General features: G+C 39.5%; 1 protein-coding gene across 1 annotated transcript in view; it reads left to right on the forward strand.

Moving 5' to 3' along the window:
- KCNG3 (potassium voltage-gated channel modifier subfamily G member 3) overlaps positions 1-6531 on the forward strand; it is a 61904-nt gene extending 55373 nt beyond the window's left edge. Inside the window, exon 2 of the mRNA XM_017848938.1 lies at positions 3951-6531. Within this exon, the coding sequence (XP_017704427.1) occupies positions 3951-4596 (646 nt within the window). The 3' untranslated portion in view covers positions 4597-6531. The remainder of the gene's footprint in view (positions 1-3950) is intronic.
- The last annotated feature ends 15681 nt before the right edge of the window (positions 6532-22212 follow it).

The raw sequence follows: 22212 nt of genomic DNA on the forward strand, positions 1-22212 counted from the left end.
GAATTGATGGGTGCTGACGAGTTGATGGGTGCAGCACACCAACATGGCACAAGTATACATATGTAACAAACCTGCACGTTATGCACATGTACCCTAGAACTTAAAGTATAATAATAATAATAATAATAATGAAAAGAAAAATTGGCCATCTGTATAAGCATGTTTTACTTCCTGCGAATACTGTATTTTTGGTCACATTTAGTTGAAAAACTGCCTATAAGTGGATCCTTGTGATCAAACCCATGTTATTCAGGGGTCAACTGTAATGAAAATTGACAGTAGCATAGTATAAGATAGAATGGATTGATCAGATATACCTGAGTGAAGTTCTAAACTTTACACTCTGGAAAGTGGAAAATCCAGAATTTTACTTAGGTATGATTGGTAATTTAATGTATGATAAAAGCCACCATTTCAAACCAGTGGGGGAAAAAAATTAGGAACCATTCTTAGGTTGTGTGCCATACAAAAAAAAAAAAAAAAAAAGAATATTCATTGCATCATTGTTAATGTTCATCTGGTGGACTGGTTAAATAAATCACAGTACATTCAGTGTCACCATGTTTAAGAAATGAGGGAGCATATGTATCTGTATATCTATACATGTATATACATACATATACACACATAAGTAAAAAATTTTTGTTTGTTTGTACATACATCAAATAGCTCCAAAAAGATGCATAAGAAAGTGATGATATTTGTTGACTCCAGGGCGGGGAACTGCGTGGCTGAAATAGGGTGAGACATGAGACTTTTCCCTTCCCCTTCCTTTTTTTTTTTTTTTTTTGAGGAAGGTGTGCTGTCTGTCACACCTTCTGTCTGTCACACAGGTGGGAGTGCAGTGGTGTGGTCATGACTCACTGCAGCCTCAACCTCCTGGGCTCAAGCAATCCTCCTGCCTCATTTTTTTGTAGAGAGGAGGCCTCACTATGTTTCCCAGGCTGGTCTTGAACTCCTGGGCTCAAGCAATTCTCCCACCTCAGCCTCCCAAAGTGCTGGGATTACAAGTATGAGCCACTATGCCTGGCCTGAGACTTTTCTTTCTATACTCTTTTTTTTTTAAAATCATGTGATTAATTAATTAATTAATTTATTTATTTATTTTTTGAGATGGAGTCTCGCTTGTTGCCCAGGCTGGAGTGCAGTGGCACAATCTCGGCTGAATGCAAGCTCCCCCTCCCAGGTTCACGCCATTGTCCTGCCTCAGTCTCCCAAGTAGCTGGGACTATGGGCGCCCGCCACCACGCCCAGCTAATTTTTTGTATTTTTAGTAGAGACGGGGTTTCACCATGTTAGCCAGGATGGTCTCGATCTCCTGACCTTGTGATCCTCCCACCTCAGCCTCCCAAAATGCTGGGATTACGGGTGTGAGCCACCGCGCCTGGCCAAAATCATGTGATTTAAACCATGTGAATGTGAATACCTATTCAGAAAATAAAAGTTAATAAATAAAGTTAATCTTTACAGCCCTGTAAAGCCCTACAATAGGGAAACATGGTTAATTGTATTTATTCATTTCTATGAGTAACATCAAGTACCAATTGTGTTCTGTGGAATGCACTTTGAGTAATTCTTTTCAAAATGTTGCCCCACCTGCTTTCCTCCCACTTACTCCAGTTTTCTTCTCTCTCCATTGTACTTCTAATGTTTGGGTTTAAGTTAGTGGTGAGAAAGAATTATGTGGAGAAAAACAAGTGATGGTATAATAATTATAACTTTTAATTCAGAATTTAAAAAATTTTGGGTTCGGCATAGTGGCTCATGCCTGTAATTCCAGCACTTTGGGAGGCCGAGGTGGGCGGATCACTTGAGGTCAGAAGTCCAAGACCAGCCTGGCCAACATGGTGAAACCCCGTCTCTACTAAAAATATAAAAAAATTAGCTGGGGTTGGTGGCACGTGCCTGTAGTCCTAGCTACTTGGGAGGCTGAGGCACGAGAATTGCTTGAACCCGGGTGGCAGAGGTTGCAGTGAGCCGAGATCCTGCCACTGCACTGCAGCCTGGGTGACAGAGTGAGACTCCATCTCAATTAAAAGAATAAAAAATTTTAAAATGTTAATTAAATTTAAAATTACCTTCAGATTACCACTCACAGGGCCAGAGGTGTTGAAACTTGATTTTCTCAGCTTTGGCATGTGTGGGCTGAGGGCTGGGGGCCTAGAGCTCCCAGGATGCTGGCTTCTTCAAGAATCCTACCCATTGGCTGGGTGTGGTGGCTCATGGCTGTAATCCTGGCACTTTGGGAGGCTGAGGTGGGCAGATTACCTGAGGTAAGGAGTTCGAGACCAGCCTGGCCAACATGGTGAAACTCCATCTTTACTACAAATACAAAATTTAGCCAGCCATGGTGGCAGATGCCTGTAGTCCCAGCTACTGGAGAGGCTGAGGCAGGAGAATTACTTGAACCTGGGAGGCAGAGGTTGCAGTGAGCTGAGATGGCGCCACTGCACTCCAGCCTGGGTGACAGCATGAGACTTCGTCTCAAAAAAAAGGAATCCTACCCTTAACTTCAGTGTGCTGTATACATGCAATTATTTTCAGTGCATGCAGTAATGCGGAAAGGCTGGTAAATATTGCTCTAGGTAAAATGTAGTCTTTTTAAAATATGTGCTGTGTAAAAATGATGATGGAAGACAAAGTAGTTGTGGTCTTTGGGAAAATCCTAGTGGCCATTTTGCTCCAATGTGGGAGTCCTTGGCCTTGTTTCTACTGGGAGCCTTTTTAGAATGGTTGTGACCTGGTGTGTTCCTGGTGAGGGCACTCACCCAGTACCCCATAAACTTGCTCACTGCCAGTGTCTCCCATACAAGCCTATTGGAAGGGAAGGAAGATTCGCATTTTAGGAAATGATCTTGCATTGACTGTGAGTTACCAAGAAATAGCCCATCAAAAAACTCAGATGTGTCCACATTCTGTGGGAATAATGCCCTTCCAATCCACCTCAGAACTGGTATCACAGCCGAGAACCACTGTCCTACAAGAGTAAGTTAAATTTCATGTTGCGGCCAACTGAGGATAAGTTAATTTCAAACTACCAAATAAGAGAGATATTTTTAATAAGTATTAGTGGCAAGTAAAAAAATAATTTTAATAGTATTGCAGCATAGAAGTAAGAACTTTATCAAGTTCAATTTTTTTTTTTTTAATTTTTGAGACAGGGTCTCTTTCTGTCACCCTGGCTGGAGTGCAGTGGCACAGTCATGGCTCACTCTGGCCTTGACTTTCCCAGGTTCAGGTGATCCTCCCACGTCAGCCTCTGAAGTAGGTGGTACTACAGTTGTGTGTCACCACACCCGGCTGATTTTTGTATTTTTTTTGTAGAGATGGGGTTTTGCTGTGGTGCCCAGGTTGGTCTCGAACTCTTGGGCACAAGCAATTCACCCACCTCAGCCTTCCAAAGACCTGGGATTACACACGTGAGCCACTGCACCTGGTGTTAATTTCCTTTTTTTTTTTTTTTTTTTTGAGACGGAGTCTTGCTCTGTCGCCTAGGCTGGAGTGCAGTGGCCGGATCTCAGCTCACTGCAAGCTCCGCCTCCCGGGTTTATGCCATTCTCCTGCCTCAGCCTCCTTGTAGCTGGGACTATAGGCGCCCGCCACCGCGCCCGGCTAGTTTTTTGTATTTTTTAGTAGAGACGGGGTTTCACCGTGTTAGCCAGGATGGTCTCGATCTCCCGACCTCGTGATCCACCCGTCTCGGCCTCCCAAAGTGCCAGGATTACAGGCTTGAGCCACCACGCCCGGCCTTTAATTTTCATCTGAATTGATTTGTTGTTCTGTTGCGTGTGTCCTGGTGATCTGATGATGTTGGTAACATTGTCTGTTCTTTATGTTTTCTGGAAAAGTAACTGAATTAGTATGTCAGTGTAGTACTATCTGAAGAAATCTAAGAGCTATTAAAATGCTTAAAAATAAAATGATCAATTCTTCTTTTGTTCTCTTGACAGGATAATTGAAGCTATCTGCATAGGTTGGTTCACTGCGGAGTGCATCGTGAGGTTCATTGTCTCCAAAAACAAGTGTGAGTTTGTCAAGAGACCCCTGAACATCATAGATTTACTGGCAATCACGCCGTATTACATCTCCGTGTTGATGACAGTGTTTACAGGCGAGAACTCTCAACTCCAGAGGGCTGGAGTCACCTTGAGGGTACTTAGAATGATGAGGATTTTTTGGGTGATTAAGCTTGCCCGTCACTTCATTGGTCTTCAGACACTCGGTTTGACTCTCAAACGTTGCTACCGAGAGATGGTTATGTTACTTGTCTTCATTTGTGTTGCCATGGCAATCTTTAGTGCACTTTCTCAGCTTCTTGAACATGGGCTGGACCTGGAAACATCCAACAAGGACTTCACCAGCATTCCCGCTGCCTGCTGGTGGGTGATTATCTCTATGACTACAGTTGGCTATGGAGATATGTATCCTATCACAGTGCCTGGAAGAATTCTTGGAGGAGTTTGTGTTGTCAGTGGAATTGTTCTATTGGCATTACCTATCACTTTTATCTACCATAGCTTTGTGCAGTGTTATCATGAGCTCAAGTTTAGATCTGCTAGGTATAGTAGGAGCCTCTCTGCTGAATTCCTGAATTAATGCATTGCAAATCAATTCTTGCATACACTTCATAGAAAGACCTGATGCTACTTCATATTTATGTGTTTTTTGCTGGGTGAGCACTGCAGTGGCATTGTCATCATCTTGGTAGGGTAGAAATTATCCTTCCGAGCCGAAGGGATAAAACAGTTTACTTATTATGGAGTAAATAGAATTGAGACTGCAAAGGAAGAATAATGACTCCTAGAGTAAACTTTAGGACCTGGTTTTATTTGGACTTGTTTTCCCATTTCCTTGAATGATTACATATTTTTTAAAAATACCTTATTTGAACATTTTAAAACAGAAAGGTACAATTTTCCAAATGTTTTTCCATCTTATGAATTCAGAAGAAGCTTGGAACTTACAGTGTTTTTTGTTTGAGAGTAACATTTTCATTTCTAAATGTTTTATAATTTCTCATATCAATGTCAGAAGTATCCTGGAAACATATGTCACATGCAGGAACTGTTTAACAAATACTTTAAAAATTTGGCCAAAATTTAAACTGTATAATAGAGCTAGATATAAGCAAGAATAGTATTTGAAAGACTTTTCCAGCATACTTCTCAATTCTTTGCTTTATTTTTGTGCCAATTATTCACCTTATTGTGCAGCTTCATGGAAGCTTGAGTATGTTCTCCCTTTTCCATTTTGGATTTATCTCTTTACTGAAATGACTCAAAAGGTATTTAAGAATTGATGAGAGCTTGTGTTGTTTAGCATCTTATTGGATAATATTTGAATTCGTTGCTGTTCCTAGGTGATAACTGTCCTAATATTTAGATGTCCAAACAAGACTACTTCCAACATAAAAATTATAATAGGAATAATTTGAGATGACTCAATATTACAATCTCTTCTTCTCTTAACCTCTTCCCCCAAACACTAGAGGTTTAATAAGACTTATCAGATGAAAGGATATTTATATAGCCTTTTAGTACCAAAGTCATACTTATGTATTGTCACTGGATTGTCATAAAAGGAAGAAATTAAATATTACTGTACTCTTAGTTGCTGTGTACCTAAGTCAATTTTAAGCCAGTAAAAGCAATGGATACATAATTATTTGATCTGATCTTTAACCATTGTGAATCACAGCTACAGAAAAACCCTTCTTGTAAGAATATTGACTAATACACCATGTTAATCTGGCTAGATTATTAGGACTAGATAATGTAAAAGTGATGATTGTTTAGTAACTAAATTTTAGCAATAGGAATTAGAATTTCACTTTTTCAACCAGTTACCATAAAGAAGTTAGTGTATATATAAACACAAATAATTAGTGACAGATTCATAAAAAATTGAATGTTGTACACGGTAATTTTGTCAGGGGTAGAGAAGACAGGGATTGGGAAGTGGTGGGTAGGATGAAGGACCTGGATATATTTATCAAATAAAGGGTTACCAGAAGTGTTCATTAAAGGAATTGTAGCCATCATCTAGTTCAGACCTCAACTATTACAGATAGAAAATCGGGGCAGGAGAGGATATAATTGTGAAGGAGTCAGGGCTAACACCTGGATCTCCAGAAACCTAGCCTAGCAGTTTAATCTTCACACACCTCTGGGTTCTGAGAAAAGCCTGGAAAATCACACTTCTTTGTCATTGTCATGCTGAGGTAATAATAGCAAAACTGTTTTCTTTTCCTTAATTTCCTTTCCTAAGCTTATGTAATATTTTGGCCATTAAATATCTTGCCTTATCTTCCCTACTACTGCTGGTATGCTATTTCTTACATACTCAAAAGAAATTCGATTATTTATTGTATATTTATTGTATTCTAATATAATTGAAATAAATGGCATGGATTTATTTTTTCTTACCTATTTGGATTAAAGCTTTGTGGTTCATGCAAGCAATGTGCAGATGACAGCACCTCCATATTACTAATAAAAATATGATATCCATCAATTTTACTGGTACTGGTACCGCTTTATGTGAATATGTCCTATCTTCCCAAGTAAATTATAACTGTCTTGAGAGCTGGGATCCTCTCTCATGCATACACCTTTATATCCCCGACAGTGTTTGTTACAGACTTGGGCACAAAGAGTTGACTGATTTGAGGGGAGAAACTTCTGTGTGAAGAGACAAGGAGAAGTATACATCTATAGTTTTATATATATATATATGTATGTGTGTGTGTATATATATATATGGCATGTACATGTGCAAATACACACACAGATTTCATGCTACCCTTAGGTAACAAGTGTAAAATCTCTTGTTGGTGATTCCAGACTTTCCACAGGACCGATTTTCATAAAGAAGCATGTTGGATAAATGCTAGTGGCAGTTAAGCTACCCATTTATAAGGAGACGATGAGACGTGATAGAGTAGTTCATTCATAAATGAAAAAATATGTATTAGGGTTTTGTCTTATGGATGTTATATTTTTTTAGGAACAGCATTTTCTTGTAACTTTCCCAGAGTGTTACTACTTTTATCACTATTTATCTATTTATTTTTTTCTAGAGACAGAGTTCTGCTTGGTTGACCAGGCTGGAGTGCAGTGGTGTGATCATAGCTCACTGCAGTCTCCAACTCCTAGGCTTAAGCAGTCCTCCCACCCCAGCCTCCCAAGTTGGTAGGACTATAGGTGTGCATCACCATGCTGGTTAATTTTTGTATTTTTATTTTTTTTGTAGAGATAGGGGTCTCACTGTGTTGCCCAGGCTGGCCTCAAACTCCTGGCCTCAAGCATTCCTCCCACCTCAGCCTCCCAAAGCTCTGGAATTATGGGCATGAGACACTGTGCCTGGCCTGTTGCTGCTTTTTAAACAAAACCATTAAGTATCACTTCTTTCTTAGCTGTACTTACAGACATCTCTTATAACTCAGTCTTCGTGGCAGAAATGTTTTCATTAATATCTATATTGGTACCAGTAAGTCAGACATTATCCTAAATTAAAATACCCAAAGAGGAAAAAAGCCCTAGTCTCTTAATCTTTAATCTCATTTTACCACACCTGAATTTACATGACTTGATCTAATCTGTAACTTGTTTTGTATTCTCTAAAATGGGATTTTTAGGATTACAAAAACAAAATTAGGGAATACATTAGAAAGTGAACAAATTCAAGACTTTTATTACTGTATTGTCATTGTTGCTAATTGAAACAGTTGCATTTGTTCTTGGTTTTTTTAGTTACTTATAACTACCCATTTGTAGGTTCGTACTTTCTGAAAAGTTATTTCCACAATGGCTGTCAATAAGTCAAATACTTTTTCTCTTTTTAAACCTTTGTCCAGATGTCCTGTGATCTGGAAGAGGTGGAGATGGGGTTAATTTGGATGTTGGTGTTGGGAAAATTTTCCCTGTTGGCTTGGTATTTGCTAATAGCAGCTTATTTTCCTTTTCCTTTTTTTTCTTTTAAAGAAAACAGACAAAAGATGCAAAACAATATTTGAAATATTAAAGCCTCAGGATAGAATTTCAGACGTCCCTTCTGTCCACTTCACCTCTTTTCCATAGAAATGAAAAATAAAACATTGAAAGCTCCTAGCCCTGTATTACTATTCAGCTGTGTAGCTCCAAACTTAATGCATACTGTCATAGAATATTTCGAGTCCTCTGACTCTTCATAAATGTACATTCCCTTATGGTGTGCAATATACAATTCAATCAAATATAGTCTAATCATTTTATAGGGTCATAGGAAGTTGGAACTAAGGGGGTTGTGGAAACCTTCTGGTCTATTTTGGCCCAGTTGTATGCCTTTTGTCCGATCCAAATGTTAGCAACCAGGGAACTCTGCTCCCAGTGGGTTGTAATTTAGCCATGGTCACTCTAGTGTCAGGTCAGGTCCCAGAAGCTTGATTTCCAGACTTTTGGCTTAGTACTCTGGATATACTTCCTTTAAGAATTTTGTAACTTTGGAAGGCATGGAAGATTTCTTTTAAAAATATTTTCTCGGCCGGGCATGGTGACTCACGTCTGTAATCCCACCACTTTGGGAGGCTGAGGCAGGTGGATCACCTGAGGTCAGGAGTTTGAGACCAGCCTGGCCAACATGGTGAAAACATCTCTACTAAAAATACAAAAACTAGTTGGGCATCGTGGTGCCTGTAATCCCAGCTACTTGGGAGGCTGAGGCAGGAGAATCACTTGAACCAGGGAGGCAGAGGTTGCAGTGAGCCGAGATCGCGCCTTTGTACTCCACCCTGGGTGATAAAAGTGGAAGTCTATCTCAAAAAAAAAAAAAAAAGAAAATTTTCTTTAGGGCTTTGGCGTTCCCCATGTGTTTTCTTTTCTTTTCTTTGTTTCTTTCTTTCTTTTTTTTTTTAAGTTTGAATTAAGAAGCAATTATTTTGCCGGGCATGGTGGCTTATGCCTGTAATTCCAGCAGTTTGGGAGGCCAAGGTGGGTGGATCACTTGAGGTCAGGAGTTCAAAACCAGCCTGGCCAACGTAGCGAAACCCTGTCTCTACTAAAAATACAAAAAATTAGTCAGGCTTGATGACACATGAATGTAATCCCAGCTACACAGAAGGTTGAGGCATGAGAATCACTTGAACCTGGGAGGTGGAGGTTCCAGTGAGCTGAGATCGTGCCACTGTACTCCAGCATGGGTGACAGAGGGAAACTCTCTCTCAAAAAAAATTATATATGTACAATAATATATAATTGACAGAGTTTATTTTTATGATAAAAATATAAAAGAGATATATATTGCTTTTAGAAGCCTTAGATGTCAAGAAGGAGGGCTTGAGACAAATGCATAAGGAACTTAGATTTTCTGTAGAATTTTTAAAATTACCTTATAGTTGTGCACCCATCCACATGTATACAAATAAGTACAGGTATTTGATAGTTGTCACTGCATTATTTAGGACATTCTCAGAACCAGGCTGAGAAATGTCAAGTAACATGGGTTGAAGCTTTAATGGAATGTTCTGGAAAGTTCCATTTTGGTCAGGAAAGGTTGCATCCATTTACTTCTCTGTTTGTTCAGCGTTTTTTCGTATGGTGTTTCACTTCCTGGTTTTCCAGAGCCCATCTGCACTCAGAGGCCTGGGCATATCAGTTCTGCCTCTGAAAGTAGACTAATGATTTACTGCCTCATTTGCAGTGAGGCCTTCCATAAATTTGTTAAATGTCATCCAGAAGCATGATTATATTGTCCCATTCTGTGGTTAACATATGCCCAAACTTTCAGATTTTTCTGTATCTTCCAAATATTCTCAATAAGTACTGGACCTTTTGACAATCAGCATAAGCTCAATTGTCAGTTTACTATTATTTGCTTAGAAAATTGAACTTGATAATCTGCATTTATGCTGTAATTTAAACAAATACATTTTAAGTAGCTTTGGTGGGAATTCTTTGGTTTATCTTTTAAAATATCAACAAGACTGTACCAAATGTAATAATAACATTTAGTACATGAAAGTGAAGGGAGAATGTTATTTGGCTTTCACCTACCAAGAGTAAGTGATTCTGTGTTATTTATATCTGAAGTAGTGCTTTGGTGTACTTATTTATGCAGCACTGTATTAAAACTAAAACTAAAATTTCCCATAATTTTATATTAGATAGGATCACCCCCACTTCAGTTATTTGTGTTATTTGGAAATAATTCTATAGTTCTGCCCATGACAGAGTGGAGGCGGTTTGTAGTGTGTATTGGTTTGTTTTTGTTTTGTAGTAGAGACAGGGTCTCCTTATGTTACCCAGGCTGGTCTCAAACTCCTGGGCTCAAGTAATGACATTTGCTGTAGTAATATTTGATGATTTGTTCCACTTAGGTATTGTTTTTCAACTGCATATTACAACCTCGATCTTATAACTCTGATGGAATTCCATGCTGTCTTTCTCTACAATGTAGAGGACAAGATAATTTTACTTTCTTAGTAGAGAGTAATATTTATAGTTACAAATTCTGAGCTGTGATAAAAGTGGAACGTTTATTATGCGATCGCAGTGATACACTTTTTTTTTTTTTTGGAGACAGAGTTTCACTCTTGTTGCTCAGGCTGGAGTGCAATGGCGCAATCTCAGCTCACTACAACCTCCACCTCCTGGGTTCAAACAATTCTCTTGCCTCAGCCTCCCAAGTAGCTGAGATTACAGGCGCCCACCATCACGCCCTGCTAATTTTTGTATTTTTAGTAGAGACAGGGTTTTGCCGTGTTGGCCAGGCTGGTCTCGATCTCTTGACCTCAGGTGGTCTCTACCTCAGCCTCCCAAAGTGCTGGGATTACAGGAGTGAGTCGGTGCACCTGGCCCACATATTTATTTTTTAAAACCATACCTATGTCAGTGCTGTTTGGCAAAAAATAATAATAATAATAATAATTAAACCATACCCACGCTTTTATACTGTATACTCTGAAGTAAAATGGAAATCATAAGATCTGTGTAAGGCTTAGCTTTCAGATCTATGTGAAGGTTGTTTATTTTTGTTCCTAGGACAGAGGTGGAAACTTCAGATGTTTTGCTTTGAGATAAACTGCTTAATCTCTTACCTATATTTTTTATTCAGTAGTTCTTACCATTTAGAAGGCTCTTAAAAACAATAAATAATACAAATCATATAAATTTTCTAGTTTTAAAGTTAGAATGATGGGTCATGGTTGCTTTCTTTCTAAGATTTGACTTATATTAATTTAATGAAAACCACTTTTTATTAGATTCCCAGTTAACCCTGTTTAAAAGTTCAGAAACTGGGCACACAAATATTTGTGTGTCTTTTTCTTAAATGTATTTTTTATGTATGCATCTTTTTGTGCTGTAGTACGAGGTAGAGATAGGAACAGTATGGCATGTAAGAAATAATTAGGTACACCCCACTTCATGTTAATAGGTGAGTTTCTAGACATTTGTATGGGAAAAAACGGTTATAAATGTCTCCATATTTTATACAATGATAGATATGTACAGGAACTCTGTTGTGTTATCAATCATCTCCTAAAGAAAATTTTAAAAAATATTTCATTTTTCATGCATGTATCAAAGAGCAAGTTCTTTTGAGAAGGGCATTCTTGTGTAAGGGTCAAAACAGAATCAGATTTTATTAAAAAGCCAGTATGTGTAAAATCAGATTTGAGGAATTATAATGTTTGACCTAAGGATGAGGAATTTTGTCAACTGAGAAAGTGTGGTTTTTATGGTCCTCACAAAAGTTTTCTAAGGGGTAGCTGGGATGATAGATGGATACCTTCTTTTTATTCCCTGTTCTAGTTCTTTTCTGCTTTGCCCTTTCTCAGTTCAGCAACTCACACTCTATTCTGTTTAATCCCACAAGTGAGTGTTAAGCATGTCTTCACCATGCCAAGAGGCAACTGAGTGGCCAGAGAAGGAAATGAGGGTAGTTCTTGGATACATGACTACCTTGACCAGTCAGTGTTGTTGGCACTGTGGCTCTGTAGACAAGCTTTAGTCTATCTAGGAAGAGTTTTTAGGGAAGTTTAAAAGTGGAACTAAATAAATATGGGATGGTCCTAACAATGCGTGTTTTTTTAAAAAAAATGAGATATAATTCATACGCCATAAAATTTGTTATCTTAAAATGTACAGTTCTGTGGTTTTTAATATATTTATAGAGCTATATAACCATCACCACTATCTAACTCCAGAACATTTTCATGTACCCTGTGCCCATTAGCAGTCACTACCCATTTCCACTCCACCCACCCCCTGGCAACCACTAATCTACTTTCTGTCTCTGTAGATTTGCCTGTTCTGGACATTTCATATAAATGGAGTCATATGATATGTGGCCGACCTTTTGTGTCTGCCTTCTTTCACCTCGTGTCATGTTTTCAAGGTTCATCCATGTTGTAGCATGTATCAGTACATCATTCCTTTTTATGACTGAATAATATTTCCTTGTATGGGTAGATTGCATTTTGTTTATCCATGCATAAGTTGATGGATACTTGTCTTGTTTCTACTTTTTGACTGTTATGAATAATGCTGCTATGACATTCATGTACAAATTACCATGTGGACATAGGGTTTCTTTTTCTCTTGGATATAAACCTAGGAATGGAATTGCCAGGTTAGATGCTAATGTTTAACTTTTTGAGGAGCTGCCAAACTGTTTTCCAAAGCAGCTGAGCAATTTGATTCCCACCAGCAATGTGTGAGGGTTCCAGTTTTTCCACATCCTCCCCAACTCTTGTTATTTTCCTTTTTAAAAATAATAGCCATCACAGTGGGTATGAAATGGTTATCTCCCCGCGGTTATGACTTGCATTTGCCTAATGACTAATGCTCTTGGTCGTCTTTTCATCTATTCTTTGGAGAAATGTCTATGTTTAAACCCTTTGCCTTTAAAATACAGGTTTTAAAAAATTTGCTGGATTTTAAGAGTTGTTTATTCTGGATACTAGATCTTTATCAAATATACGATTTGCAAATATTTTCTCTTATTCTGAGGGTTGTCTTTTCACTCTCTTAGTGGTATGTATCATTTGCAGCACACGTTTTGAATTTTGATGTTGCCCAGTTTATCTGTTTTTTCTCGTCTCTTGCTTCTGATGTCATGTCTAATAAACTAAAGGTCATGAAGATTTACTCCTATGTGTTTTCTTAAGAATTTTATTTTATTTTATTTTTTGAGATGAAGTTTCGCTCTTGTCGCCCAGGCTGGAGTGCAGTGCAATGGTGCTATCTCGGCTCACTGCAAACTCTGCCTCCCAGGTTCAAGCGATTCTCCTGCCACAGCCTCCTGAGTAGCTGGGATTACAGGCATGTGCCACCATGCCTGGCTAATTTTTGTATTTTTAGTAGAGACAGGGTTTCACTATGTTGGCCAGGCTGGTCTCAAACTCCTGACTTCAGGTGATCCACCCCCCTTGGCCTCCCAAAGTACTGGGATTACCGGTGTGAGCCACTGTGCCCGGCCCGGTTTTCTTTAAAGAGTTTTATAGTGTTAATGCCTGTCTTTAGGTCTCTGATACATTTTGAATTAATTTTTGTATATGTTATGAAGTAGGAGTCCAGTTTTATTTATTTATTTTTTGCATGTAGATATCCAGTTGTTGAAAAGATCAGTCTTTCCCCATGTAATGGTATTGGCACTTTTGTCAAAAATCAATTGACCATAGATGTGTGGGTTTATTTCTAGACTCTCAATTCTATTCTAGTGATCTGTGTGTCGATTTTTATGCCAGAACGACACAAAAGATTGTGTCTTTGTAGTAAGTTTGGAAATCAGGAGATATGAGTCTCTCTTCCTTTTTTTTTTTTTTTTTTTTTTTTTTTTTTTTTTTTTTTTTTTGAGATGGAGTTTCACTCTTGTTGCCTAGGCTGGAGTGCAGCAGTGTGATCTCAGCTCACTGCAACCTCTGTCTCCTAGGTTCAAGCAATTCCATTTTAAAAATTATTTTGGCTATTCCGGGTCCATTGTGTTTCTTTGTTTCTTTTTTATTATCTTTTTTCTTTCTCTCTCTCTCTCTCTTTTTTTTTTTGAGACAGTGTCTCACTCCAGCCCAGGCTGGAGTGCAGTACTGCGATCACAGCTCACCACAACAACAACCTCTTCCTGGGCTCAAAGGATCTTCCCATCTCAGCCTCCTGAGCAGCTGGAAGCACAGGCATGTACCACCATGTCTAGCTAATTAAAAAAAATTTTTTTTGTAGAGATGGGTCTCCCTGTGGGCTGGTTTTGAACTCCTGGGCTCAAGCAATCCTTCCACCTTAGCATCCCAAAGTATTGGGATTACAGGTGTAGGCTATAGTGCCTGGCCATTCCTTGTATTACTCTAGGAATTTTAAGATTGGTGTGTCCATTTCTGCAAAAAAATTTAGTTGGGATTTTGATAGTGAATATATTGAATCTGTAGATAAATTAGAGTAGTAGCGTCTTATTCATATTGTCTTCTAATCTATGAGTATGAGGTGCCTTTCGATTCACTTAAGTCTTCTTTAATTTCTTTCAACAATGTTTTATAGTTTTCAGTGTACAAGTCTTGCATTTGTTTGGTTTAACTTACTCCCAAGTATTTTATTTTTGTTACTGCAGTCCAAAGGCCACAGAGAGCCTGGAATTCTGATGTGCAAGGGTAGGAGAAGAGTGTCTGCAGCTCTAAGGGAAAGAACAGAAATTACCTTTTGTCTTTTTTGTTCTGTCTGGTCCTTCAGCCAATTGTTTTTTTGTTTTGTTTTGTTTTGTTTTGAGATGGAGTTCTGCTCTGTCACCCAGGCTGGAGTGCAGTGGCACCATCACAGCTCACTGCAACCCCACCTCTCGGGTTCAAGTGATTCTCCTGCCTCAGCCTCTCAAGTAACTGGGATTACAGGGGTGTGCTACCACGCCTGGCTAACTTTTGTATTTTTAGTAGAGACAGGGTTTCACCATGTTGGCCAGGCTGGTCTCGAACTCCTGACCTCAAGTGATATGCCCACCTTGACCTCCCAAAATGCTGAAATTACAGACATTAGCCACCACCCCGGCCCTTCTACCAACTGGATGGTGCCTGCCCACATTGATGGTAGATTTTCCCCACTCAGCCCACCGACTCACACACCAATCTCTGGAAACACCCTCACAGATACACCCAGCAGTAATAATTTACCTGTTCTCTAGCTATTCCATAATCTAGTCAAGTTGACACCTAAAATTAACCATCATACTTGTTGAACGCTTTATTAGCTCTAATAGTTATTTAAGGATTCTTTAGGGTTTTCTATATATAAGATCATGCCATCTGCAACTGGAGATAATTTTATTTCTTTCTTTTCAATCTGGGTATCTTACTTCTTTCTCTTCTAATTGCCCCAGTTAGAACTTACAATACAATGTCAAATAGAAGTGGACATCTTGGCCTTATTCCTGATCTCGGGGGAAAAATTCCAGTCCTTCATTGCTAGGTATGATGTTAGTTGTGGGTTTTTCCATAGATTCCCTTTACTTGGTTGAGGAAGTATCCTTCTATCCTTGGTTTGTTGAGTGTTTTTATCATAAAAGCGTATTGGATTCTGAGTTTTAATGAAGAAATGGACAGACTTCGTGAGTTGAGTTGTTGTACTGTCTATATCAGGAAATACATTTTGTTGAAGTGAGTTTTAAAATCTCTACAACAGATTTACCAAGTCACAGCCATAGAAGTACTTGTTGATGGTTTTTAAACAGTTCTTCAATTGGTATATATTTAATGGTTTCTAAGTTCATTAAACTGTTTCTCTTCATTAACCCAAGTTAATTTCAGTTTGTGTTCACTTGCCTAAAGATACAGAGACACAGAGACATGAGAGATAAAAGATTACTTGCTTCTGTTGGTTGGTTTGTTGTAGTGCCTCTTTATTACCTGACCTCATGCTTCTTAAACTCAGTTATTTCAGGATCCTTGGAGAATGCTGGAGGTTGTGGATACAAAGTGCCTCTGTGTCCTTGAATTGTCAATGTTAGAGTTCTTTTAGTTCTCTTCCTTTACCTATCTTGTGAATATTTTGGGAGAAGAGCTGACAAACAGCTCTGAATTTCTGGGAACTGGATTTCCTAACAGTGTTTAATCCTATCTTTCCATAGTACTTACAGTAAGCACAAGTACCACTGAATTACTGGGATGGAGGAGGTATTCCAAAAACAAGACTTGATGGTTCATTAACCTTCAGCATTGCCCTAGGAAAAGTTTTGGGTTTTCTTGTTGCTGTTGTTGTTGTTGAATTTTAATCCTTTGTGTGCACAAAGCAGGAGCATTTGCCTAACAAGTGTCACTTCTGTGCTGGGCACTGTGGGGTATACAGAGATGACTATCAACTGGCTTTGCCCTGACAAATATGCTCTGAGAGATCCTGTAAAAAGCCCTTGAAAGACCCATTCTGAGGGTCCTTTACACTAATACTAAGCCCAGATTTTTTTTTTTTTTTTTTTTTGGACAGAGTCTTGCTCTGTCACCCAGGCTGGAGTGCAATGGCATTATCTTGGCTCACTGTAACCTCCGCCTCTCGGGTTCAAGCGATTCTCCTGCCTCAGCCTCCCGAGTAGCTGGGATTACAGGCATGCGCCACCACACCTGGCTAATTTTCTGTATTTGTATTAGTGATGGGGTTTTGCCGTGTTGACCAGGCTGGTCTTGAACTTATGACCTCAGGTGATCCACCCACCTTGGCCTCCCAAAGTGTTGGGGTTAAAGGCAGAAACCACTATGCCCAGCCCTAAGCCCAGATTTTTAAATGTAATTCATCATGATGTGTGTAATTATTGTGAAATTTCTTTAGGGAATTATGTTACTAAAATCAGTGGAGGAAAAACTTAATATTATCTGTAAGCAACATTTCCTCAAATGGTTGGAAGCTCACTTGTGAGTTTTCTGGTTTTGACTAACTTTTCTTAGATAGAGCCCCACTGGCATTTTTTCATGAGTAATATATTCTTTTTTTTTTTTTTTTTTGAGACGGAGTCTTGCTCTGTCGCCCAGTGCTGGAGTGCGTGGCCCGATCTCAGCTCACTACAATCCTCTGCTCCCGGGTTCACGCATTCTCCTGCCTCAACTCCTAGTAGCTGGGACTGACAGGCGCCCGCACCTCGCCAGCTAGTTTTTTGTATTTTAGTGACACGGGGTTTAACTGTGTTAGCAGGATTGTCTCCGATCTCCTGACCTCGTGATCCGCCGTCTCGGCCTCCCAAAGTGCTGGGATTTCAGCTTGACACCGCGCCGACTTGAGTAATATTTCTAATGTAGTTTTTGACTGAATACTACAGTTCTCTAATTTTGTACATATGCCCAAGGCTTTGTTAATGGCACCATTTTAAATATAATCTTGTGAAATTTCTAGGCAATATTAATCTTCATGCAAATGTGGTATCTCCAACCTACGGAGGTTTGATCTAAGATTTTGAGCACCTACATTTTTAATGTTACATATTTATTTAAAATGTTCAGGGAAAAAAAGCTTTCAAAGAGAGATGTACTTTGTCATAACTGTAAAATAAATGTATTCAGTGCTATTTCATAACACCTAATTTTAGGAATAGCAGGATCCCCATTATTAGTCATTGGCTGTTTGAGTAATGGCTAAATAACTTAAATTTATAGAGTAAATGAAAATTTAGCAACTTTTTCATAAAAAATGGTATTTAATGTTTTATAATTCTTTGTTTTTTTTTTTTTTTTTTTTTTTTGAGACAGGGTTTCGCTTTGTCTACCCAGGCTGGAGTATAGTGGCATGATCTTGGCTCACGGCAACCTCTGCTCAAACAGCTCAAGTGATTTTCGTGTCTTAGCCTCCCGAGCAGTTGGGATTACAGGTGTGTGTACACCCAGCTAATTTTTTAAATTTTAGTAGAGATGGGGTTTCACCATGTTGGTCAGGCTGGTCTCAAACTCCTGTCCTCAAGCGATCCGCCCACCTCAGCCTCCCAAAGTTCTGGGATTACATGTGTGAGCCACCACTCCTGGCCTAAAAATCAGTCTTTTATTTTTGCTTAATACTTTTTTTGGTTTGGTTTTTTTTGTTTGTTTTTTTTGAAACAGAATCTCACATGGTGGCCCAGGCTAGAGTGCAGCAGCATGATGATGACTCACTGCAGCCTCGACCATCTGGGCTCAAGTGATCCTCCCACCTCAACTTCCCAGGTAGCTGGGACTACAGGTGCGTACCACCACACCTGGCTAATTTTTATTTTTTTTTTGTACAGACAAGGGCTAACTATGTTGCCCAGGCTGGACTCAAACTCCTGGGCCCAAGTGATCTTCCTGCCTTGGCCTCTCAAAATGCTGGGATTACAGGCATGAGCCACCTTACCTGGCCTGCTTAATATGCTTAATATTTTTTTTTTTTTTTTTTTGAGATGGAGTCTTGCTCTGTCGCCCGGGCTGGAGTGCAGTGGCCGGATCTCAGCTCACTGCAAGCTCCGCCTCCTGGGTTCACGCCATTCTCCTGCCTCAGCCTCCGGAGTAGCTGGGACTACAGGCGCCTGCCACCTCGCCCAGCTAGTTTTTTGTATTTTAGTAGAGATGGGGTTTCACCGGGTTAGCCAGGATGGTCTTGATCTCCTGACCTCGTGATCCGCCCGTCTCGGCCTCCCAAAGTGCTGGGATTACAGGCTTGAGCCACCGCGCCCGGCCTATGCTTAATATTTTTAAGTATTTTGAAAATAAACCTCTGATCCTGGTTGGTTAGCTTATTTATTTATTTAATTTTAAGACAGTCTCTGTTGCCCAGGCTGGAGTGCAGTGGCACGATCACAGCTCATTGTAGCCTCGACCTCCTGGGCTCAAGCAATCCTACCACCTCAGCCTCCCAAGCAGCTAGGACTACAGGCGTGCACCATGACGCTCAGCTAATTTTTTAAAATTTTTGTAGAGATGAGGTCTCACTGTGTTGCCCAGGCTGGTCTTGAACTCCTGAACTCAAGTGATCTGCCTGCCTTGGCCACCCAAAGTGCTGGAATTACAGGCATGAGCCACTGTGTCTGCCCCCCTAGTTGGTTATCTTAATAAAATTTGCTTAGAGAAAAAAAAATTATAGCCAGCAGTCTCTCAAAAATGTATCATTCTCTCTGTATTTATAGACTCAGTAGTTACAGGAAAATACGGGTCACTGGAGGTAATGGAGTGATTATTGTAAGGACACAAGAGCAGCTGCCTGGCTGAGTCTGGTGGTTCTGTTCTCTTTCCTCCTCCCTTTCAGGGTCTGGCATCACTCTCACCTGCATTGTATCTCTTCTTCTCCCATATCTTCTCTACTTGAGGTCCACTGGTTGGTTCTCTTTGTACTTTCCATCTTCAGATTCCAGAGTAGCATTAGCTGAGTCTTACCATCACCTGGGTTGGGGAGAGGTTTTACAAGCTAGGCTCCCTGCCCTGGGGGAAGCAGTTTTTTTGGGTGAGGTGATTGCTGTGGGCAGGGCAGTTTCTTTTAGAAGGAAGTGTTGGAAGTACCATCCCATGGTCCACAAAGACTTTGTGCAGAGTCACACCCTGGCCCATCATGTTAATGAAATTTTGCTGATTCGACATGATGAGAAGGAAGTAGCAAGTACTTAGATGTCACAGTGATTGACCTGTCTGGTATACTCAAGAGTAGAAAATGAATTTTACTGTAAGCTCTAATTGCTGTTGGGATTAGCCACAGTTATAACAAAAATGAATCGTTCTGTGGGCAGAGGCCATGGTTGATTTGTGACAGTCTCTAGAAGGGTGAGTGTTTGAATTGAAGTCATTGGCATGTTCAGCTAATTACTAAATAAGCAGATTTCTAGATATCTTCAAATAAAGGAGCATCATCTTGGTATTTACATTTAGAGTTCCTCTCCCCTTATACCACATTCTTCCCCAACTGTTAGGAGATTTTGCAAAGGAGCAACTCTGTGAGATTGGCACATGAGGCTGCTTCTTGCCTGTTTTTTTTTTTTTCTTTTTGAGATGGAGTCTTGTTCTGTCACCCAGGCTGGAGTGCAGTGGCATGATCTTGGCTCACTGCCACCTCCCCATCCTGGGTTCAAGTGATCCTCCTCCCTCAGCCTCCCAAGTAGCTGAGATTACAAGAGTGCACCACTACACCTGGCTGATTTTTGTATTTTTAGTAGAGATGGGGTTTCACCATGTTGGCCAGGCTGGTTTTGAACTCCTGACCTCAAGTGATCTGCCCACCTTAGCCTCCCAAAGTGCTGGGATTATAGGCACAAGCCACCACACCCAGCCTCGTGCCTGTTTCTGCAGGAATCAGCAGGAGATCCCACAACCAGGTGACACCTGACATCACTGTGGAAGTGGTATTTGAGTTGTGGATCTTTCTGGTTACTTAGTATGCAGCTGTTTAAATGTTTATTGTTATGATTTATTAAGCTAGCTAGTCTTTTTGAATCCCCTTTTGTTTCCCTTCTTTTGATCTAATTTGGAAATGTAATAAGCAATTCCTACCAAACTTCCCATTAGAAGAACATTTTCCTAGAGCACTTGATTAAATTATTAGGTGAAAATAATTAGAGTTTTTTTCTCTTAATGTCACTGAGAGTTTGGTAGAGGAAATGAGTGCAGTAATTGTCAAACTTTTTCTTTTCTTTTTTTTTTTTTTTGAGACACGGTCTCTTTCACCCAAACTGGAGGGCAGTGGCACAATCTTGGCTCACCACAACCTCTGCCTCCCAGGCTCAGGCGATTCTCCTGCTCCAGCCTCCTGAGTAGCTGAGATAATAGGCGTGCGCCACTATCGTCTGTCTAATTTTTGTATTTTTAATAGAGATGGGGTTTCACCATGTTGACCAGGCTGGTCTCGAACTCCTGACCTCAAATGAGCCACCTGCCTCGGCCTCCCAAAATGCTGGGATTACAGACGCGAACCACCATGCCTTGGCTAAACTTAGAAACAAAATCTACCTTGTTAATAGTTCATACATGGGATGATGAATACTTTCTATTTTCATTTTAAGGAAAATATTTTGAACATGAATTCAGTTAGCACTGAATGTCATTGCATCAGACAATTCAATAATTAAAAATACATAGACACTATAAGTCTTTGGACTAGAGCATAAATCTGGAGTACATTTTTTCTGCTTTTTGTAGTAGTTAATTATTTTTTCCTTTTAGGGCCCCAAACTGATGGCTTACATGTTAATGTACCAAATGGTCTATGACTTAGATTTGTATTATCCTTCATTTTAGAAAGCCATTGACTTGAAATCTCCAAAGATAAACTTTTAGGCCATTTTTAACTTGAAAGTGAAGAACAGATTTACTTTTGTAAAGGTAACAGAATGTAGATTTTTAACATATGTTATGAATACCAAGTTATGGATTATATTCTATTTATTGATGTAAAGAATAATGTGTGTCTGTTTTGCACTAAAAGTATCTTATGCATTCAACCATTTTATACAATGATAGTTCAGTTTTATGTTGAAATAATTTTTTTTTTTTTTTTTTTTTGAGACAGGATCTCACTCTGATGCCAGGCTTGAGTCCAGTGGCTAGATAATGGCTCACTGCAGCCTCAGCCTCCTGGGCTCAAGTGATCCTCCCACCTCACCCTCCCAAGTAGCTGGGACTACAGGCACATGCCATGACACCCAGCTAATTTTTGCATTTTTTTATAGAGACGGGGTTTCGCCATGTTGCCCAGGGTGGTCTCAAACTCCTGGGCTCAAGCAAAGCCACCTGCCCCAGCCTCCCAAAGTGCTAGGATTACAGGCATGAGCCAGCGCTCCCTGTCAGGAAACGTTTTTATTTGATGCATTTTAAATTTGATTTTTAGCTTAAGTTCGATCAATAAACTAACAACGTGACTATCCCTCGCGAGACCAAGATCTCGTTCTTTAGTTTCAGAATACCTTGAATTTTGGTGCACATTTTTGCTATTTTCAGAAAATACGTCGAAGTAGCCTTATATCAAAGGTAGCCTTATATGGAGAGCCTTATGCAAAGATATTAGAGTATTTAATTTCTAGTATTTTTTCTAGAATTGAGAATTTTGGTTATTTCTGTGCATATAAGAACTTTGAGAAGAGTTCTCTAGTTATGGGTAAAATATATTAAGTACATTGAGAATGTCTTTACATTTTCTGACATTTGTACTTATACTGAGTAAAGTTATACCTCAGTTTCTTGGTTGATACTGTCATATGATAAAATTAATCAATGGATAAATTGCTATGTATGTGTGTGATAAAGATACTTGCCTTAAAATAGAACACTTCTGTCTTGCAAACAGTTTA

This window comes from Rhinopithecus bieti, unplaced genomic scaffold (assembly GCF_001698545.2).
Source record: "Rhinopithecus bieti isolate Rb0 unplaced genomic scaffold, ASM169854v2 scaffold_28163, whole genome shotgun sequence".
Lineage (NCBI taxonomy): Eukaryota > Metazoa > Chordata > Mammalia > Primates > Cercopithecidae > Rhinopithecus > Rhinopithecus bieti.